General features: G+C 34.1%; 1 protein-coding gene across 2 annotated transcripts in view; it reads right to left on the bottom strand.

Moving 5' to 3' along the window:
* Nucleotides 1–20,917, bottom strand: part of ITCH (itchy E3 ubiquitin protein ligase) — a 112,066-nt gene that overhangs the window by 4,552 nt on the left and 86,597 nt on the right. For both annotated transcript variants that reach the window (XM_024742887.1, XM_024742885.1), the window contains 10 exons: nt 18,945–19,017; nt 18,024–18,095; nt 15,404–15,492; nt 13,483–13,642; nt 13,051–13,184; nt 12,616–12,756; nt 7,932–8,052; nt 7,394–7,498; nt 5,391–5,487; nt 1,465–1,537 (listed from right to left, as the gene is read on the bottom strand). In XM_024742887.1, coding sequence (XP_024598655.1) covers nt 1,465–1,537; nt 5,391–5,487; nt 7,394–7,498; nt 7,932–8,052; nt 12,616–12,756; nt 13,051–13,184; nt 13,483–13,642; nt 15,404–15,492; nt 18,024–18,095; nt 18,945–19,017 — 1,065 coding nt within the window. The remainder of the gene's footprint in view (nt 1–1,464; nt 1,538–5,390; nt 5,488–7,393; nt 7,499–7,931; nt 8,053–12,615; nt 12,757–13,050; nt 13,185–13,482; nt 13,643–15,403; nt 15,493–18,023; nt 18,096–18,944; nt 19,018–20,917) is intronic.

Here is a 20,917-nt window from a genome sequence, read left to right as displayed (position 1 = left end):
GAGGCCCCAACAGTGAGAGGCCCCCCTCCCGCAAAAAAAAAAAAAAAAAAAAAAATATATATATATATATATATGTGTGTGTGTGTGTACAAGATGAATGTAAAAAAAATCAATTGTATTTCGATATACTAGCAATGAATAATCTGAAATGAAATTGAGAACAATTCCATTTATAATAGCTTCAAAAAGAATAAAATACTTAGGAATAAATTTATCAGAAGAAATGCAGGGCTTGTGTAATGAAAACCATGAAACATTGTTGAAATAAGTTAAACACCTAAACAAATGGAAAGACACCTGATATTCATGGATCAGAAGACTTAATACTGTTAAGATGACCTTACTCCCCCAAACTAATCAAAGCAATTCACATCAAAATCCCAGCTGACCTCTTTGCAGAAATGGACAAGCTGATCTTATAATTCATATAGAAATCCAAAGAACCCAGAAGAGCAGAAACAATCTTGAAAAAGTTGGAGAATGCATACTTAATTTCAAAACTCACTGAAAAGCTGCAGTAATCAAGGCAATGTTACTGCCATTAAGAACAGACATATAGATCAATGGAATAGAATCCAGAAATAAACCCATGTATTTACAGTCAATTGATTTTCAACAAACATGCCAAGCTGTTATTTTTAAAAAGCCACATGTATGAAAATACAAAGGAGCAAACAATAAAACAAATAAAAAGGGTAGATAGGGAAAATAAACAAATATCCAGCAAGGTATATATATGACCACTGAAATGTCCCACAAAATAAAGTTCAACTATTGTTGACATTAGGTTGAATTCCAATATATTGTATTTTAAGATTAGGGTTTGTTTTTAGTTTTGTACATTTTTGGAAATGTGGTTAAACTACATTTATAATAAGAAAATAGTATTTCTGTCACCATGTTAGAGTAGCTCTCCCTACAGCTATCTAGACTTGATTTCTTCCTCTGCCTACAGAGAAAAGTTAAGTTTTCTAAATATCACATTTCAAAAAAAAAAAAATTCGGGGTGGGGGGAGGGATTGACTGTTAATGGCAACAGGGATTGTTTTGGGGTGAAGGAAATACTCTAAAGCTAGATTATAGTGATGGTTACTTATCTGAAAATCTACTAAATATCACTGAATTAAAATGGGTAAGTTTTTTGTTACATAAATTATGTCTCACTAAAGCTATTAAAAATAATTCAATACCATGGGGAAAGTATTTCATTTCTAATTTCTAACACGTTTTAGTATATACAGGATAAATGGGAAAAAACTATTTTCTACACTTTTTTCTTTTTAATTTTTCTTTTATTTTGAAGTATAGTTGATTAACAATGTTGTGTTAGTTTGCTAAAGTATAGTTGCATTAGTTTGCTAAAGTATAGTTGATTAACAATGTTGTGTTAGATTAACTGTTGTGTTAGCGTACAGCAAAGTGATTCAGTTATACATATAACTGAATCTTTCTGATTTTACTTACCAGGTATGACTTCTAGGCAACCAATTTTCTTTCCCAACTTTTTCAATGCAGAATTTCTGTGGCCCATTGCTCCCTAAAAGTGAAATCATCAACAGTTTGATAGTGCAATGGTTCTCAAATTGTTATCACCAATCCAGCTGCATCAGCATCACCAGGGAACTTGTTAAGAATCACAAATCCACAGGCCCTAACCCAAGCCTACTGAATTGAATCAAAAACTCTGGGGGTGAGGCTCAGCAACAGTGTTTTAACAAGCTTCCAGGCAATTCTGATTGAGAGCCAGAGTTTGAGAACCACATTGTTAATGTATGACCAAGAGGAGAAAATGCACTTTTATCTAGTATTCCTTATCCAGAAAAACAGAATGCTATAATTAACAATACCTCACATAAGAGAACACATAAAAAGCTTAATTTTAGTTTTAAACACAATGGGGAAACTACAGCTCACTGTCTTACAAAACTTGATTTAAACAGAAAATTGTTAAAACTTTAGAAAATGTAAACAACCTAGTGAATTCAATATTAACAATGCTTGTGCTTATAGGTCCTATAGGGCAGACCCTTACACACCTAACACCCCATTCTTGCCTCTCATTTACCTTGTGCTGGAGTCAGCTGTTAATGGTTATCTTTAAGCACTGGTTTTCTAAAAAAGTCACTACTGCTCCCTAAAAAGCATTTACTGGTGGTCATAAGGACTGGTATACTACTGGACTTTTAAGTAAGAAGGGGCCAGGCACACTTATTGTTCTGCCATATGTAAGACAGTCATACCCAAAGAACTTTCTCATGTCCCACCTGACTAAGCCCAGTACAAATATAAAGTGGTAGTACTTTTGTATCTAATCACATTGAAGTGTTTTCACAAGTAGTTATGCAAAAAGCCCAGTAACATAGGATATGGTCATTATGAAAAAGGATAGTTAAAATGATTAAATAATTAAGCGTGAAATTATTAAATGGTTTATGTACTGGCACATTCTCTCAATATATTACAGCATTTCTAACCACACAGATGGAAAGTTTCGTTTAACAGTGCTAATTAGTATGTAATAGTAGAGTCTGGATTGCTTTTAATAGACTTAGAATCAAATATTAACATAGCAGAGAGGGACTTCCCTGGTGGTGCAGTGGTTAAGAATCCGCCTGCCAGTGCAGGGGAGATGGATTCGAGCCCTGGTCTGGGAAGATACCACATGCCGTGGAGCAACTAAGCCCTGCACCACAACTACTGAGCCTGGGCTCTAGAGCCCGCAAAGCACAACTACTTGGCCCACGTGCCACAACTACTGAAGCCCATGTGCCTAGATCTAGGGCCCGTGCTCCACAACAAGAGAAGCCACTGCAATGAGAAGCCCATGCACCTCAACGAAGAGTAGCCCCTGCTCACTGCAACTACAGAAAGCCCGCACACAGCAAGGAAGACCCAACGCAGACAAAAATAAAAATTTAAAAAATAAAATAGCAGAGAAATATGAAATGAAGGATTTTAGTGAATTCCACTGATAAAGGCTATTTTACAAATATGTCATATTATCAATACTATTACCCTGGATGCTTTCTAAAGTTTTATGGAATTGTAAGACATCATGTTGTAAACATTATATACTGAAGTTAATTTCAGGTTGCCTGTTGTTTTCAATCTTACTCTGACACTGTCCCTAAACAAAACAACTTCCAGATAGACTCTTGCACCTCTTTTCCTATTTTTCAGCCTATTTCAACTTTAAAAAGGTCTCTGAGGCTTTTGTACATATCAGAGCCTTGGCCTATACTGGAATTTCGTGATTAGACACTACACTTTAAAATAAGATCGACCTCATTTTTCTCTACTTTGATCAGCTATAATTTATTCTAGCAGGTATATTATCCTTAATTCACTTAGATTATTTCCCTCTTTTTCTTATATTTATTTGTCTATTTATTATTTCTTACCTTTTCTATCTGTTCTTTCATATTCCAGTGATTCTTATACAGAAGGGCTTCTGACCTCTTAAGCCCAAATCTTTTCTTCTAAATAGGAACAACATTCTGTGTCTTCTAATAGAGTTTTTCCCAAACGTACATGTATTGAAATAAATATTATTTCTTTATAAATAATTTTTTAAAACTTTCTTCTTTATATTACAGTTAGTGTTATGTATCTGTATTTTTTGGAGATTGTAGATACGTTATTTCACATCTACCAACTTCATTCGGTGAGGATATTATAAATATGTTAAAAAATGGGATATTAGATCTGATAAGGTCAAGAACCACCAGATTAAATTGTTATATACATCACTCTTACAATTTTCTTTTCCTACATTGGGTGGATGGAAGGTTAAACCAATGTCCTCTCAAATTTGATGAACCACAATCTCACTGTCTGTCTTCCACAGGTATCCTTTTGTGTTGCTTTAGACTGCTCCATCCAACCCCAAATATTATTCCCAAGAGAAGACCTAGTTCTTATTTTTTTAATAATCAGATTTCCAGTTTATACTGAGAAGCTTGTACCAGTTTTTTCTTCATTTTGGTCACTATTCCTTACCTCTCCAACCGCCAACATGGTTTCTTTTTCAAACTACAGAGCATTCTCAAAGGACTTACAAATTATCCTTTTTGAGACTTCTTTCTCTGTAGCACTAGATAAAAACTTCCCTTCTATATTGCTTCGGAGAGACTAAAATATTTATTCTCTGGCCTCTCCTTTAAGTCTGTCTCTAGGCTAGTTATGTCTCACCCCTAAATGTTTCTAAGCATCAGCTCTCTACTCTTCTCTGTATTCTATTTCTGCATAAGCCCATCCATTCTCACAGCTTCAAATGTCACTGCTTCATTGCTCTTATGAGTCTACTTTCTCTCTCTACTGTTACCTCTAAACTTGTGCTTTAACAACACCTGTAAAACTGTCCCCTCACTGAGATTTTCTACTTGGTTGCCTGATAGTCACCTTAAACTCAGCAGATTCTTTACACTTCACAACTTCTCCATGTTTCATAACATGGGAAACATTCTTCCTTTATATTTCGTTTTCGAATCAAGTCCTATTTCTACCTTTGGAACTTCTCTAGCATTTCTCTCTTCTTTTCCATCCCTATTTTATCTCCTAAGATCAGGTTCTTATCATTGCTCTAATCATTCTTCCTATTTCCAGGTTCTTCCATCTGCATGCTATACCTTACTATCAAATCTTCCTAAAAGGCAGCTTCAGCAAGTTCACCTGTCTTCAACAAGTTCCCATAGCTTCCAAAACCCTAAGTAATGTCCAAATTCTTTTGGTCTGGCTTTTAAAGTCTTGAACTGGTTCCACACACTATATCCAGAACTGCCTATTTAATTCTTTAATTCTGACTCTCTCTTCTCCAGCTGAAACAGACTTAGGGATCACAACTTCTATCCTCTTATGGTACTTGCATAGTGTTGGTGTTAAAGGAAGACTTGAATTTACTTATTTAGTCACAAAATAAATATTCTTAAGGTCATTCATTTCAAAATAACATACAATTTAATCAGTGACTATTATGTGACAGGCACTGTACTAGGCACCAGAAATAAAAAGATGAAGATATGGATCTATATCTCAAGGAGCTCCAGGTATAACAGGGAAGAGTGGTAAACAAGTCATTAAAATATAATACAAATAGTAGTGTCTCTCATAGGAGACACTGAAATGTTTGCCATATGACTGAATGAAGAAACATCTACATATATAGAAGACCATTATCCTACTGAGTTAAAATATGGGGTCTAGCCTAAGAGTTAAAAACTTCTAGAGATAAGGATTACAAAGTGATTTAAAAGCTGACACAAATCCAGGTTAACTGTGTCTAGTTAAGAAAATATACTTGTCTTTGTTATTTGATACACTGTATACACGTTAATATAACAGCAGTGTGATAAACAATTTTCTGTATAGGAAAAGTGATCCTGTTGACATACCCATGAGGTCAGCAAATCCGCCAACTGGCAATCGGCAGGTTCCAGTAACAAACTGCAAAAGTCTCATTCTCTTCTCATTATCGATTTCTTTAACAAACTGTTAAAAGCACATTTAAAGAGATACATAGGTCATATGTGACGTTCAGAATACTAAACAAGAAAGAAAAAAATCATTTCAAATCTTAACCAAACTCCCAGTGTCAGATGCACTGGAAAATGACTGAATCCACCACTGTGGATGGTAGAGCTTCTCCATGTTTGTCAAAAGCCCTACCAACCTTCCCCTATACCAATCCTAGTACCACATCCTTATAGGGAAACAGAAAAAGAAGAGTGCCCTGGGCCCAAGAGCTCCTTACTCATGCAGTCTCAAGATTAGCTCTTCTAGGGCACCCTTCCTTTTCCCTCTAGATCTGCCTGTCCTGTAGAAATTCATGTGGTTACGAAGGACAAAGAGGTTGAGTCAGAACAGACTTTTTGGTTTTATGAACAAATGAAATCAAGCTCACAAATTCTGACCAAGATATATCCCAGTAATGTTCTTCTCTCAGTGTTCTTTATGTTTTGGTGTAGCTATGTGTTGCCAGAATTATGTGGCTTTTAACTCCTACAATTCTGACTCAAAACATTAAGTGTCTAGAGAATTCTTTCTAGCCTGTAGCACAAGAATTTTGTCTCAGCCAAATGATTTTTTTGTAAAGAATTTTTATCCTACTGTACTAATTGTATTTGTTACAGAAGCCCAGTCACCTCAGCTTCTTATGAATTTCTTTACATAAATTTCTTTACATAATTAGAAGGCATTAAAAAGTTTTTTTTTACTGTGGTTAAATATACATTAACATAAAAATTTACCATTTTAAGTGTACAATTCAATGGCATTAAGTACATTCACACTGTTGTGTAACCATCACCACTATTTACAGAACTTTTTTATTATATCAAACAAAAACTCATTTCATTAAACTTATCTCCTTGCTTCTGCCTCCCTTCTCCCCAGTCCCTGGTAGCCTTTATTCTACTTTCTGTCTCTACAAATTTGCTTATTCTAGATACCTCATATAAGTGGAATCATACAATATTTGTCCTTTTGTGCCTGGCTGATATCACTTAGTATAATATCCTTAAGGTTCATCCATGTTGTATCCTATGTCAGAATTCCCTTTCTTCTTAAGGTTGGACAATATTCCACTGTATATATATATATATATATATATATACCACATTTGGTTTATCCAATCATCTCTTGATAGACATTTTACATTGCTTCCACCTTTTGGCTAATGTGAATAATGCTGATATGAACATAGTTATACAAGTTTCTGTTTGAGTCCCTGCTTTCAATTCTTTTGGGTATACCTAGGAGTAGAATTGCTAGACCATATTAATTCTATGTGAACCACCAAACTGTTTTCCACAGTGGTGTACCATTTTATATTGCCAGCAGCAACGCAAGAGAGTTCCAATTTCTACACATCCATACCAAGGATGATTATTTCTTTTTTTTTTTTTATAATAGCCACCTTTTAATGGGTATATGTCTCACTGTGGTTTTGATTTGCACTTCTCTAATGATTAGTGATGCTGAGCAACTTTTCATGTGCTTATAGCAGAAATTTTGTGAAGAGACACCATTATGATTACAAACCAAGGCTCTCGCTTAAGTTACGCCTTCTAAACATTAAATAATTCTTAATGAGCTATGAATGATGAAAACCATACTTCAGATAGTTCTACAAAATTCCAAAAGCATTTAGATCAAATGCAGGGGAATATTATTATCTGGGGTTGTCTTATACTCTGGGCAATGGTGCAAGGTGTGTGTTGCTTACCTGGCAATAGTGAAAGAATGCTGTTATAATCGGTATTCATTTATTGTAATGCATAGAATGGAATGAGGATCCTTAACATACTGGTACACTTTTTCTGTGACTCATTTCCATATGTGGTAAGCAATTTCTACAAAAATTACGGTATTCCAAAAGAAAGAAACTGAGACAAACCTGCCAAAACCACATGATTTGTTTGCTTGTCCTAGTGTAATGACGGTAGATGGCATGTCTTTGCCAGTCATTCAAATCAATCTCTTGCATTCCACATAAAAGAACCTTTAGGGATGAAAAAGACAAATGGTTTCTTTAGGTAACTGTACAACCTATATAAAAATGCTAGACATAGTTAAGACTAGTATTAAACAACTTTCAAAAATTTAATCAGGAGGCTTTGGCTTATAAACTGTGTATCAAGAATTTTATCTATATTATTTGTAAAAGCTGAGTTTCCATGATTGGTGTCATATATACACATATTCAGGTATATAAGTCACTCACTGGATAGAGGTTCTAATACTTTTCTTTTTTTGGTAACACTTTATATATTTGGATAAATTATGGACTTCTTTTAACCTCTGGGGATGCTTCAGAAACATACTGCCAGAATAAAAAATACTTTTGCCATTGGAAAGATGGTAAAGTGAGTTGAAAACAGGCACCTGAAGGCATTATTTACCAGCATGCTGCAGAGGAAAGAACAACTCATTACCTCTAATTCCTTTGCATCAAAGTACTGCAAATACTGCTGGGGAAGAATTTCATTAAAGCCCTCAAAGAAAGCTTGTGTCTGTTCTTCAACACCGCGAGACAACCTCCATTCAGCTACCATTCTGGTAAATAAATATAAAAAAACTATGAGGAAGTTTAGATTTTACCTTTAAATTCTGAGTGTAAAAATAATTTTTAAAAACTTTATTATGAAAAGTGTCAAATATATATATAAGTAAAATAAATGAACCCTATGTACAGATCTCTCAGCTTCAATACCCATCTTATTTCATTATGCCCCATCCATACCCTAGATAGCATATAATTTCATTTTAAACAAATATTTCAGTATATATTTCTATAAGATGAGGTGTCTTTTAATTTTATTTTAATTTGCATAATTTATTATGCAAAATCTCTGTAACTCAAGGTTAGTTCATCATTAACTAAGGTCTTAACCTAAAATATGTGCAATGCTATGCTCAATGCTGGGGGAGATTCAGGAGTATAAGCTATTCCTTTCTTGAAGCAGCTTAAAGTTTTTTTCTTTTTTTTTTACATCTTTATTGGAGTATAATTGCTTTACAATGTTGTGTTACTTTCTGCTGTACAACTAAGTGAATCAGCTATATGTATGCATGTATCCCCATATCCCCTACCTTTTAAGTCTCCCTCCCACCCTCCACCCTCCGTATCCCACCCCTCTAGGTCATCACAGAGCATCTAGCTGATCTCCCTGTGCTATGCAGCAGCTTCCCACTAGCCATCCATTTTAAGTCTGGCAGTGTATACTCGTCACTGCTACTCTCTCACTTCGTCCCAGCTTCCCCTTCCCCCACTGTGTCCTCAAGTCCATTCTCTACGTCTGTGTCTTTATTTTTTTATGTTTTTTAAAAACATAACTACAATTCTATCATCACACCAAAAAAGTGAGCAATAATTCCTTTATATCAAATATTCAGTGCTCAAATTCTACTGACTGACTCAAATTTTTGGACATATTGATTGAATCAGATTAGATTTTCTTCTAATCTTCATCTACATAGATACATATTAACAGAGTTAAAATCACATCAAATACAAACTTTGTTTTATTACAGAATATTTTTAACAATTTTAACAAGCAAACAAACATGTATTTTAGGCATCTGATTACTTCATGACAATTTCAGACAACCGAAGTCCTAAAGTTTATTAAAACTCTGAAATTTTGGAAAATGGCAGTGTAGGTTGTATTGGACTAATCTTCCGGGTGATTATAATTATAAACACTGGGCAAATCACAGAAAACAAATGTCTGAAGGCATCAGACAGAAATCAAAGGCAGGCAGAAACTGGTGGGGACAAGATTCTTGAAGGAAGCTGGCACACTGGAGCAGAGCCGCATTTACTAGGCTTTTCCTTTGAGGACACTTCCCAGTTTACAAAGAGCACAGGGAAATGAAACTCAAACTAAAAGTAACACTACTATTGGGCTGAGGAGACATGAGGTTGGGAGCTTAAAGCTGCCAAAGCAGCTACAGAAAAACCCCTGGAAGAAAGAAGACAAAGAAAAGGAGCTCCCAAATCTGCACAGAAACACACTTCCACTCCTTAGCTCACTCCTAAATACACATGTCTAGGACGATGAAACTCCAAGGAACCCTGTGCAATGAACAAATGGAAAGCCAAAGACCCAACCAGAAATTTCAGCAGCCACCTAGGGCTATAGAGACAGAATTTAAGCTTAATTCTCACAAGGTAATGGTAAAACACCTTGGGCTTTCCATTGTAAGGACTATGAGCCATGTTCTAGGAATAAACATTATGTTTTAGGATTAAAAGCAAAATGGAAGTAGACTAGCTCTAGCAAGCTTCCACACAATCAATGTGATCTGTCCTTAATTTAACTGCCTGTCAAAACAAAACTCAATATTTTTCAAAGGGGGGAAAAAAAGAACTCAGAGTCTCTACCATGTATCATCCACAATAAAAAATGACTACATAAGCAAAGAAGCAGGAAAATGTGACCCATAAGAGAAAAAAATCCATAGAATAAGGCCAACTGATAGCCCAACGCTGAAGTTAGTAAATACTTTCTAAAAGCTATTAAAAATGTATTAAATAATTTATAGGACAAGATGGACAAAATATATGAAGAGATAAAGATTCTCAACACAGAAACTCTTGAAAGAAGCAAATGGAAATGAAAGAATATCTGAATATCTGAAATGAAAATTTAATTGGATGAACTTAAAAGCAGTGAATTCAAACGCAGATCAATCAAAATGGTCCAAACTGAAGCACAGAGAAAATGAAAAAAATATAAACAGCATCTGGGATGATATCAAAGGTTAAATATACATGTATCCGAAGTCTCTGAAGTATGAAAGAGGGAACGAAGCAAAAGGAACATCTACAGAGAAAAAGCACAAAAATTTTCCGTAACTGCTGAAATGGCATCAATCAGGAGAACACAAAAGCGCATATATACGAGGCAAAATGCTAAAAAACCTTTAGAAAATCTTTTAAAAGCCACAGAGAAAAACATACATTTCATCCAGAAAACAACAGAAATAGTGGCTCACATCATCAAAAATAGAAGACAATAACGGAATGACATTATTGAAAGAAAATGTTTTAAAAAAAAGAGAGAAAAAAAAAACCTATAAACCTAGAATTCTGAATCTAGTGAACACATCCTTCAAAACTGAAGATGACATACAGATGTTTTTGGATAGAAGCTGAGAGAATTTATTGCCAGCAGGCACACACTAACAGAAATGGTGAAGGAAGTTTTTAGGCTGAGAAATGATCCCAGATGGAAAAAATGGATCTGCAGAAAGAAATGAAGAGAACCAGAAATAGTAACGTGAGTAAATATAAAAGACTATTATTCTCTAATTTCTTTTAAAATCTATTGATTGCTTAAAGCAAGAATATAGTATTATGGGGTTATAAACATAAGAAATAAAATAACAATAGCACAAATGGCTGAAATGAGATAAACAGAATTATACTATTATGAGCCTCTTATAATGTACACGTAGTATATTAATTATAAATTATGTTACATATAATATTAATGTATTAGCATAATATTAATTAAAGGTGATAAGTTAAGGATGCATATATTCATTAGAGCAGTCACTAAACTTTAAAGAGGTATATAGCTAAGAAAAAACCAAAGATATATAAAAAGAAAAAAAAACTAGAAATTATTAATACAAAAGAGGACAGGAAAGGAGGAACAAAAGAAATTGGGAAATAGAAGAAACAAATAGCAAGGTGGCAGGCTTAAGTCCAATCATATCAGTAATAACATTAAATTTAAATGTATCAATTGCAACTAAAAGTAACAATTATCAGAATGGATAAAAGTAGTAAGACCTAAGAATATGCTGCTTCTAAGAAACATACTTTAAACAGAAAGACAAAGGATTGAAAATAAAGGATGGAGGAAAATATACCATGCAAATATTAATCACAAGAAATGTGGAGAGGATATGTTAATATTTAAAAAGTAGAAAAGCAGGCAAGAGATCCAGAAACTGGAACTCAAGAATCAGCAGCTATGTGAAATCTCACCCCTATCTGACTAAACTGGTGTTGAGAATATGTCAGTGAACTAATAACTCGAGACTAAAAGTATGAACTAATGCAAAGCATAAGAGACTACACTAAGAAAACCATCTTTTTACTTAAAAATTTTACCTGATCTTCAAATATTCCCCACAAAAATATCTGCATATAAATTTGAGATTCTTTTCAATGCCATGATGTTATATGGCATAGTAGTTACAGAATTCGTATTTTAAAAAGTGATCCAGCACTGCTTCTAGCCTTAAAACTCCCACTTCTGGAGAAAAACTTAAAGTTTTATATGACCAAAATTCTTTTCTATTACTTTATAAATCTTCATATTTCTGGTTAAATTGAAATATGTCAGAAAGGGGGGGATTAAACTCATTAGCATCCACTAGACTAATTCTTTGTAAGGTTTACAGTTTGAGTTAACCTGCAGGATAGTCAGTCCCTCTACCTTGCTGCCTCCACAAGAATCTGTCCTATCTCTCATGGGCTTTGCTGCCAGACTCGTTAAAAAGAAATTTAGACTGTCTACTGAATTTAGTCCTTAATTTCTTGTAATCTGGCCTCTATATCTACCATTGGGCTATAGTTCTAACTGTTCTCTTAAGGGTTATCATAACTTATTAGCCACAACATCTTCTAAAGATTCTTCATTTTCCTTGGCTTCTGAAATGCAGGACATGGCAAATGGGCTACCAATTCTGAGCTGCCTGACAGCATCACACACCATGGCAACTCTTATTTACGATTCGTGACTTGTGCTTTCCAGCCTCTGTAACTCTGCATATAACTTTTGCTCTTATTTCTACATAACTGAATCCTTCCCAACCATCAAGGCTCAAATTAAATACCATCAGATTCTTGCTCCATGATTATACCTAGATGAAAGGATGTCTCCCATAGCCCTTTTCTTGTTCCTCTCTCAATGTACTTACAAGGTATGATGTGGTGTATTGCATCCTTAATAATACATGAGCAGTTCTCATAATAATTAGTATAAAGGCAAATATTATTTTTTGAAATACTGTCCACTAGTATTACTAAGCAATTATCAACATACTATACAGTCCAACAGAAAGGCTAAAAACTATGTCAAAAGGAGCATCCTCTCTTACCTGATATATTCCTCTTTATTTTCTTCTGTTACAAGAATATTGCCACCATTGGGTTTCAAATCATGACTCTTGATTTCACCTAAAATTTCTTTATCGACGGAAAAATACATTTCCAAACCACATTCCTCAATATTGTTTTCTCTGCCCAAATGAAAGTAACACTGTTACACTAATTCAGTCATGTAAGGTTTTTTTTTTAACTAAAGGACTATGTTCTTAAATAACTATTGTTAAACTGTAACATCGGAATTAACAACAAAATTGGAACATTATGCTCTAAAATCACATTTTTGCCTAAGATATTTCTATAAAATTTATCATATTGAATGAGACAGGTTTAATGTAAACCATTTAAATTCAGTAAACCAATTACATGCTTACAGTCTGAATACATTACCAACACAACAATGATAAATTAAAAGGAAACAAACTTACTTAACCCAGATGAGAGAATTGTAAAATTCTGGATCAATAGATTCTAAATCCTTGAGACCAACTGGTTTGTTCAAGATACGCTTATAGAATGGCAAAGAAAAACCTGTGTCTATGAATTTCCCATGGAACAGAGCCTATGCAAGAAGAAAACAATACCATTTAAGATAATTTTATAAGATATAAAAGATTTTATATATCTCATTGTATTTCAGAATGTTTTTGTTTTTTGAATGAAGAACTCATCTAACAAACAAAACAAACTCCCCTGTCATATGATCTATTATGGAATATTTCTGGGGAAAGGGCAGATATAACAAGCCCAATCTTAGACATATCTTAATGATGAGAAAATTTCAAATGAGAAAGTTAAAGAAACAATGCTTTAGTATTGCTAAATTAGCAAAGTAAACACAGTTCTCCACTTGCACTTACCATAGCAATAAACCTGCCAATAAAACGAAAATATTTCAGGTGATCTGGATTGATGTAAGAAGCGGGGTTTATCTGCAAGCAGTAATTATCCTTCCCTGCATATTCAAACAGGCAATACATTGGGTTCAACACCTCATGTGACAAAAGAAAGAACCATTCTCTGAAATCAAAAGAAAATTTAGGATGAAAAATCTTGTAAGTAACCATACCAATAAATCAAAGAGCAGTGTTATAAAGTTCTCAGGAATCTATACTCCCCTGATGGTGATATTTCTCTAGTCTCATATTGATTTTCACTGCTTCTGTACAAACTGACATCTGTTGTACAGAGATATTTACACACTGCATATTTCAAAGAATCTAAGACATCATTGACTTTAAAGACAACATTATTTGATGAACCACTAACAAATTTTTTCCAATTGTAATACACATCTCAGTTTCAGAGATGTTAAAATATGAAAAATTTAGTCTTAGAATCAGTGAAATACTATACATAGGCAAGTTTAAAATTCAGTGTTGACCCATGTGGTTAGAACAGCTGAAACAAGTCTAATATTATTCCATCCATTACAAAGCCCCTCAGTGATGCTCATTAAGTTCCACTGCTCTCTAAATCTTAGATAAATACGAAAAACCTTCCAATTTCACAGAGGCAATAAAGCACTTAATTCAAGCTACTCATTCATTAGGAAAATACTGAGAAGCTCTAATTCAAATGCTGTGAAAATACCAACCAACACTAACGTAAGATTATAGTTATTAACTATGTAACATGGGTGAAGGTCTGGCAGAACAGTAGGCAGAGTGAATCTGGGGCAATATATGTGGTATCAGCTTGTGCCTGAGATTTCCTTTCTTGTTGATTTGTAACACTATTACTGGTAGTAATCCTGCTTATACTTTAATACTGCTAGTTAATTTTCTAGTTAAGAAGGAATGATTGCCCCCCTGAATTATCTTTACCTAATACAAAATTAAATGTTTCTATTCATATTTGTTATTTACCTGTGATTACTTCATACATTTGAAATGTGAGCTTTGAAACAAAACCTAAGTAAAAATCCCTCAAATGTAGCCACCAGTTAGTGACCCCACAAAGACACAGGGTCTGAACTAGGATATTAATAAACAGTATTTCTACTCTTCACAATAATCCCAGAGAAGTAGATATGATCATTCTTATTTTACAGATGAAGATATTTGCCCCAAGCTATACTATTGAGTGCAGAAAAAGGATTCAAATCCAGTCTTGACTACGAAGTCCTTGGCTTTCCATACTGCTACCACTACGCAAATTTTTAACCTGCTATGATATACTGTTATGGAATAAGCAAAGCAATTTCCTGCTTGAGTCTATCTTCTAGGGGTTTGATTAGAAGCTCCAATATTAAGAAAGGAGAATTTATAATTTCAACTCCTATTTTATACAGCTTTCTATATTTTCAAAACATATATTAATCTCAGTTGGGAACTGAATGACTATTATCTCTATCAGGAATCTGTGATGGAGAAAGTGACCTGAACACTATAGGGCCTTGTATGTTCTGTGGAACAGATATGAGGTGGTGGACTGAGCACTGGCTTCTGGTTTGATGATGTAAAGCTTGCATCCAGGCTCTACAACTTAGTTATATGTCTTTGGTGAGTCCCTAAACCTCATTATTACCTGCAAAATTCTCTCACAGAGTTATCCTGAGGATTAAAGGAGTGATGTGGGTGAAATCAACTAGCAGTACCTTAGAAAGTGCTGAATTAATGTTTCTTGAAATTTTATAATTGCAACATTAATAAAGGTACAAAAATTTGCTACATTTCATTTTCCTGAAACAGAAAATTGAGAAAATAATACTTGCAAGCAAAGTGTAATGATACCTTTGGAGGAAAGGAACTAAGTTCTGAGTATTCATATTATCACTACCTTGCTACACCTCCATAATCTAAACCTTCTTCTCCTGGAAAAATCACCCACAAACGTCTTCGCAGATCTTGGGGACTGAAGCTCATTATCTACCAAAAAAAAAAAAAAAAAAAAAAAAAAAAAAAAAAAAAAAAAAAAAAAGAAGAAGAAGAAGAAGAAGTAAAAGAATCGGTAAAAGTAGAAACACCTTATACCACTTACTTCCAGGTTAGAAATCTCCTGCATTATAAGTAACTTAAATTCCCCATGACATAGAATGCTGTCTGTGGTTTGGTCAACATCACACATATAGAAAATACATTAAAGTTTCATAATGTTTTATAAATTATACATATCTATATTTCTGTATACTTTATACATATATAATTTTCTTTTAAATGATCCTACTACTGACAAAGTTCCTTCTTTCATTTGTTTAGAGCAGAGTAACTGTGACCATGAGCAGAGCTTAGGTCCTTTTTGGTTTGGGTAGGTTTGGGTTTGTTTTATAGCCAAAAGGTACACATAATAACTAATTGGCTAACTTGGAAATGAAAAACAGACGCTGCAGAGAAAATATAGTTAATTTGAAAACTCATTCTCAGTGGAAACCTGGAAAAACTACTCAAATTTTGTATTCTACTACAGTGGTTAATAAGATCATCTTCATATTTGAAGGACAGTACCATTATTGAGCTACAATGAAGAGGTCATTTGGGTTCTTGCTTTTTAAAAGTATTTAATTACTTGCCCAAAATTGGGCCTGTAGAAGATTACAAACATTAATTACTCTTAGGGAAAAAAATGACAGGGCCTGGAGAGAATAAAGTCCATACAATGATTCTATTTCATGAAAGGATAAGAATGAACAATCACATTTAAATATCCAGAGAGGCTCAGTAAGTGACCTGCTCATGCTAGGGCTCTCTCAGTTCCCACACTTTCATAATTCATATCCCACTCAAACAAGAAAATGCCAGAGGTAACAAAAAATTCAATGCTTATGACAAGTATTCCACAACACTATAGGCTAGAAATATAGCAACACAAATGAGAAATGTTATAAGTTAAAATTATCCTTTTTGTTCATTTCTTGTTCCTTCTGGCTATTCCTTGTCCCTGTGGCTGCTCCCCAAACCGTAGGGCTGTCCCTGATCTCGCGTGCTGTCCCCCCAGAAAAAAATACCTTGAAATAATACCTTTTAACAAATGCCAGTATGAAGGAAAAAAAGAAATGTTTCTCCTGCAATTTCCCCCATAAGCAGTTGTGCTGTGTCAAGAAAAACACTTACTACCCCAAACAACTTTATCCAAATGCTATGAAGAAAATCTGATGCTAATTTTGCTATACGTCACTCTTCCAAAGCAATCAAAATTTTCTTTTTATTTCACATTTATTGGATGGATGTAGAGTTTAGGGTGACAATTTTTAAAAACTGTTTTAGCATCATCTGGTCTGTCATTCTGCGAAAGTCTCTAGGTATCAATAGCTAAAGGGACATTTACTCATGTTCACATCTTTTCAGCACTGCTATTGGCAAGTTATGTTCCAAGAAACTGGCCCACCAGAGACTGACTACTCAGTGACTGCATACTGGTTACGAACATGAAAATAAGAAATAGGTAATCACGGGGTAGAGAATGGCCTTGGAGCCTTGCTTACATCAGATCAAGAGAATGACTCATAATTCTCTAAGTGGCCTTAGTCAAGCTCTGCTCCTAAAAAAATATCTGCTCCTACTTAGCAGGATGCCAACTGGCATTTCCCTTCAATGTTAATAACTGAGGTTCCATTAGTAAAGAATATATATAATTGTTTCTGAAAGGAAGTAGACAGCTATTGTCAACTATCTCAGACAATCTCTTTTTCCTTTACATTTGGTTTAGCACTTCTCAAAGCTGTAGCTACCAAAATTATCGTAAGGGTTTGATAATAAAGAATCACAACCACATGTGGCCATAAAACAAGGACGAACTGGATGTTTGCATATTAATACATTTTTTTCCACTGGTCATTTTAATATATCAAAATCACTTAATACTTAGCTGTAGTTGGTTGGTAAACAAAGTTGTAAAATAAAGGTAAGTAGTAAATTAACTCAGGTTCTGAGGACAGCTAAAACATTTGTTGACTGCTCCTGAAAACATTATTTTTAGATATTGTCATCAATGACCAATTACATTTTTTACTACATAAAAAATTCTTTAAATTATAGGAGTAAATATGCTTATTATAAAAATGCAAGCAATACAGAAGTACAAAAACAAAGTCTTCTCCTCTCTTTTTCTATCTGTATCCAGTATGTTCATACAGTACTTCCAGACTTTTGTCTACCAAAAGCCTATTTTTTTACTTAAATATCTGTTTCACATCAAACACTGAGCTTAGAAATAGAAACCTGAAACAAATACTAAGTTACTCTGACACTTCAAAAGCACAGAACATACACATACACAAAACACACACACAAAGCTATCTGCATTTTCCACAATTTTAAGTACTAAGGTAGCTGGCAATGAGATTAGACTTAAAAAATTCAAGGACTCCATCTCAAAAAGTTCCAAAGTGTTTGAACTGCTAGCACCAAAAGGTTTTGGGCTGGAAGCCAGGGGGCAAACCATTAAGTGGATGAAACAGTACCTGCTGAAAGGAATCCTCAAACAATGTTTTTCTTGTCACTGTAATCTTTATGTGCTGTGGCATGGCCAGTTGCTGAAATATAAGAATGTCTTAAGTCAACTCTCACCATTAAAATGGCCTATCAAAAAACCAAAAGGGTAAAACTTTACTTACTTTTTTGCTTACAGTAACAAGCAGACTATGAATATGAACTTTTATTTAATAATGTTTAACCATGCATTTGTGAGTATTCATGCTAATTATAGATCATCTGATACATAAGAAACAGAAGCAAGATGTCGTATGCACAGTGATTACTTAATGAGTCAAACAAATCTTTACTTAAATTTTCAAAAAGCTAATTCAAATTCTTTTTGCTTGCACAGGCCCAGTACAAGAGTTTGAAGTTTAAAAATATTCATCAAAGTAACACTTTGACTAGTACATTAATTTTATTTAGACCCCATAAAGAAATCGGTAATTCAGTAAACTTTTATAATACATCAGAAATAATTGATCACATCTGTTAAACATACTCTGAGTATAACCATATATATGTACTAATGTATCTATCAAAGTGATACATACGTACGGATCTATCAACGTCATTTATATCAAATGCTAGATATGAAAGGAGCTGGTTATAATTTACATATCAGAAATGTTTTAACTCATTTGTTTGAAGATTTCTCCAATCTGAAAATAATGAGTACTGGAATGAGTAGCAATGTTTCCTTATTCAAATGGTTTCAAATTTATTCTTCTGGACAAGAGAAGCCATAAATTATCTAAGGGATAAATCTATTTCTTTGACCTAAAAATAGGAGAAAAATTCCAATGCTTCCATTTTACCTCTTTTTCTACAGGTTAATTATTTTCACAATCACTGACTGTGTAAGCAACATAATAAAAGGAGTACAGAAATACAGTCCCAATACTAACCTGACACCAGAACCGGAAATACTGAACCTTTGCCTTGAAGTCCCGTACATAGGCTATCTGGGGTCCATTGTCTCTGAGGAAGAATGTTAATATGACATATATAGTTTCTTGTAAGATAAAATATTGAAGGAAAACACAATACCACACTCCCTAAGAACTCAGTAGTCAAATACAAAAATGCCCTAGTACAGCATACTCCTAATACCATCTTTAAAATAAAAATTGTCCCATGACTATTTTTAAGTAAGAAACAGAAATAAACTTTGATCTTTTTAAAGCCCCTGTTGTGAGATTCTCTCTTATATACAGCCAAATATAACAGGACTAGGTAAAGGAGGTTCTGTCTGAGAACAGTGTCTATTCCTGAATCCATTCTCTCCTTTGACCTTAACAGAGTCTTGAGATTTACTTGGGCAGACTACATTTCCCAGTTTTTCTCCTTTTTTCTCTCAAGTTTACTAGGGTTTACCAATATTATTAAATTTTTGAAGACCCAACTTGTAGCTTTGATTTTTCTGTTCTTTCATTTCCATTTCACTGATTTCTGCTTTTATGCATATTTTGTATTTAATTAACTTTTCTATTTCTAGCTCTAGATCAATGATTTTACACACTATTTTCTAATCTAGTCCTCTAAAGCAATTAAGTCTTCCTCCAAGACTACTTTTGTTAAATCCCACAAATTGTGATGTTTTGCTTTTATTATCATAAAGTAAAAAAATTTCCTTATTTCTAGTGAGCCAGTTCTTTGGGCCATGGATTATTCAGTAGTGTGCTATTTAAGTCCCACTGGACTATTTTTTAATGATGGAGAGAAATACACTTCTGTTTCATACAAGCCTCTATTGTTTTGGGGTTTTCTGCTATATGTGCCCAAACTTAATTGTAACTAAGATTAACGATACAACAGTATCTGTTTGTAATTTATTACATATCTAATTTCATTAATACCTAATTGGCCTGAATTCCTAGTTTGTTTGAAACATGAAAGTTTAATTTTTTATTTTCTGCATATTAAAAAAAAGTAACGATGGGCTTCCCTGGTGGCGCAGTGGTTGAGAGTCCGCCTGCCAATGCAGGGGACACGGGTTCGTGCCCTGGTCCGGGAAGATCCCACATGCCGCGGAGCGGCTAGGCCCGTGAGCCATGACCGCTGAGCCTGCGCGTCCGGGGCCTGTGCTCCGCAACAGCAGAGGCCACAACAGTGAGAGGCCCACGTACCGCAAAAAAAAAAAAGAAAAAGAAAAAGAAAAAATAACGAGAGGTCAGCAATGTCCTGAAATTAAAGCCAGACAAAGGTGCTACATGAAAACAAAACTGCATTGTACAACTGAAACAATATTGTATGTCGAGTACAACTTAATTAAAATAAAAAAATTTAAAAGTATGTTTATAATGTGCTTAACAAAATTAAAAAGAGAAAAACTACAGACCAATCTCTCTTATGAACATAGATGCAAGAATCCTAAAAAAAAAATTCTAGTAAATTCAATTCAGGAGTATATTAAAAGGATTAACATTTTAATCCTTTTGACCAAGTGGAATTTATCTCTGGAATGCAAAGATGATTTAACACATATGAAAAGTCAACATAGTACACCACACATTAATAAGGGGAAAAAAAAACCACACAATCATCTCAAATGATGCAAAAAAGCATTCAACAAAATTCAATATCCTTTTATGATAAAAAAAATTCAACAAACTAGAAGGAAACCAACTCAACATAATAAGAGCTATATATGAAAATCCCACAGCTCACATCACATTCAATGGTGGAAGAATGAAAGTTTTCCCTCTAAGATCTGGAACAAGGCAAGGTTGCCTGCTTTCATCACTTCTATTCAACACAGTATGGGAAGTTCTAGCCAGAGCAATTAGGCAAGAAAAAGACAAGGAATTCAAATTGGAAAGGAAGAAGAAAACATTTCTGTTTGAAGATGATATGATCTTATATATAAAAAACCCTAAAG

The sequence above is a fragment of the Neophocaena asiaeorientalis genome, unplaced genomic scaffold, assembly GCF_003031525.2.
Source record: "Neophocaena asiaeorientalis asiaeorientalis breed wild unplaced genomic scaffold, Neophocaena_asiaeorientalis_V1.1 scaffold82, whole genome shotgun sequence".
NCBI classification, from domain to species: Eukaryota; Metazoa; Chordata; class Mammalia; order Artiodactyla; family Phocoenidae; genus Neophocaena; species Neophocaena asiaeorientalis.
This window is presented reverse-complemented; position numbering and strand designations above follow the sequence as displayed.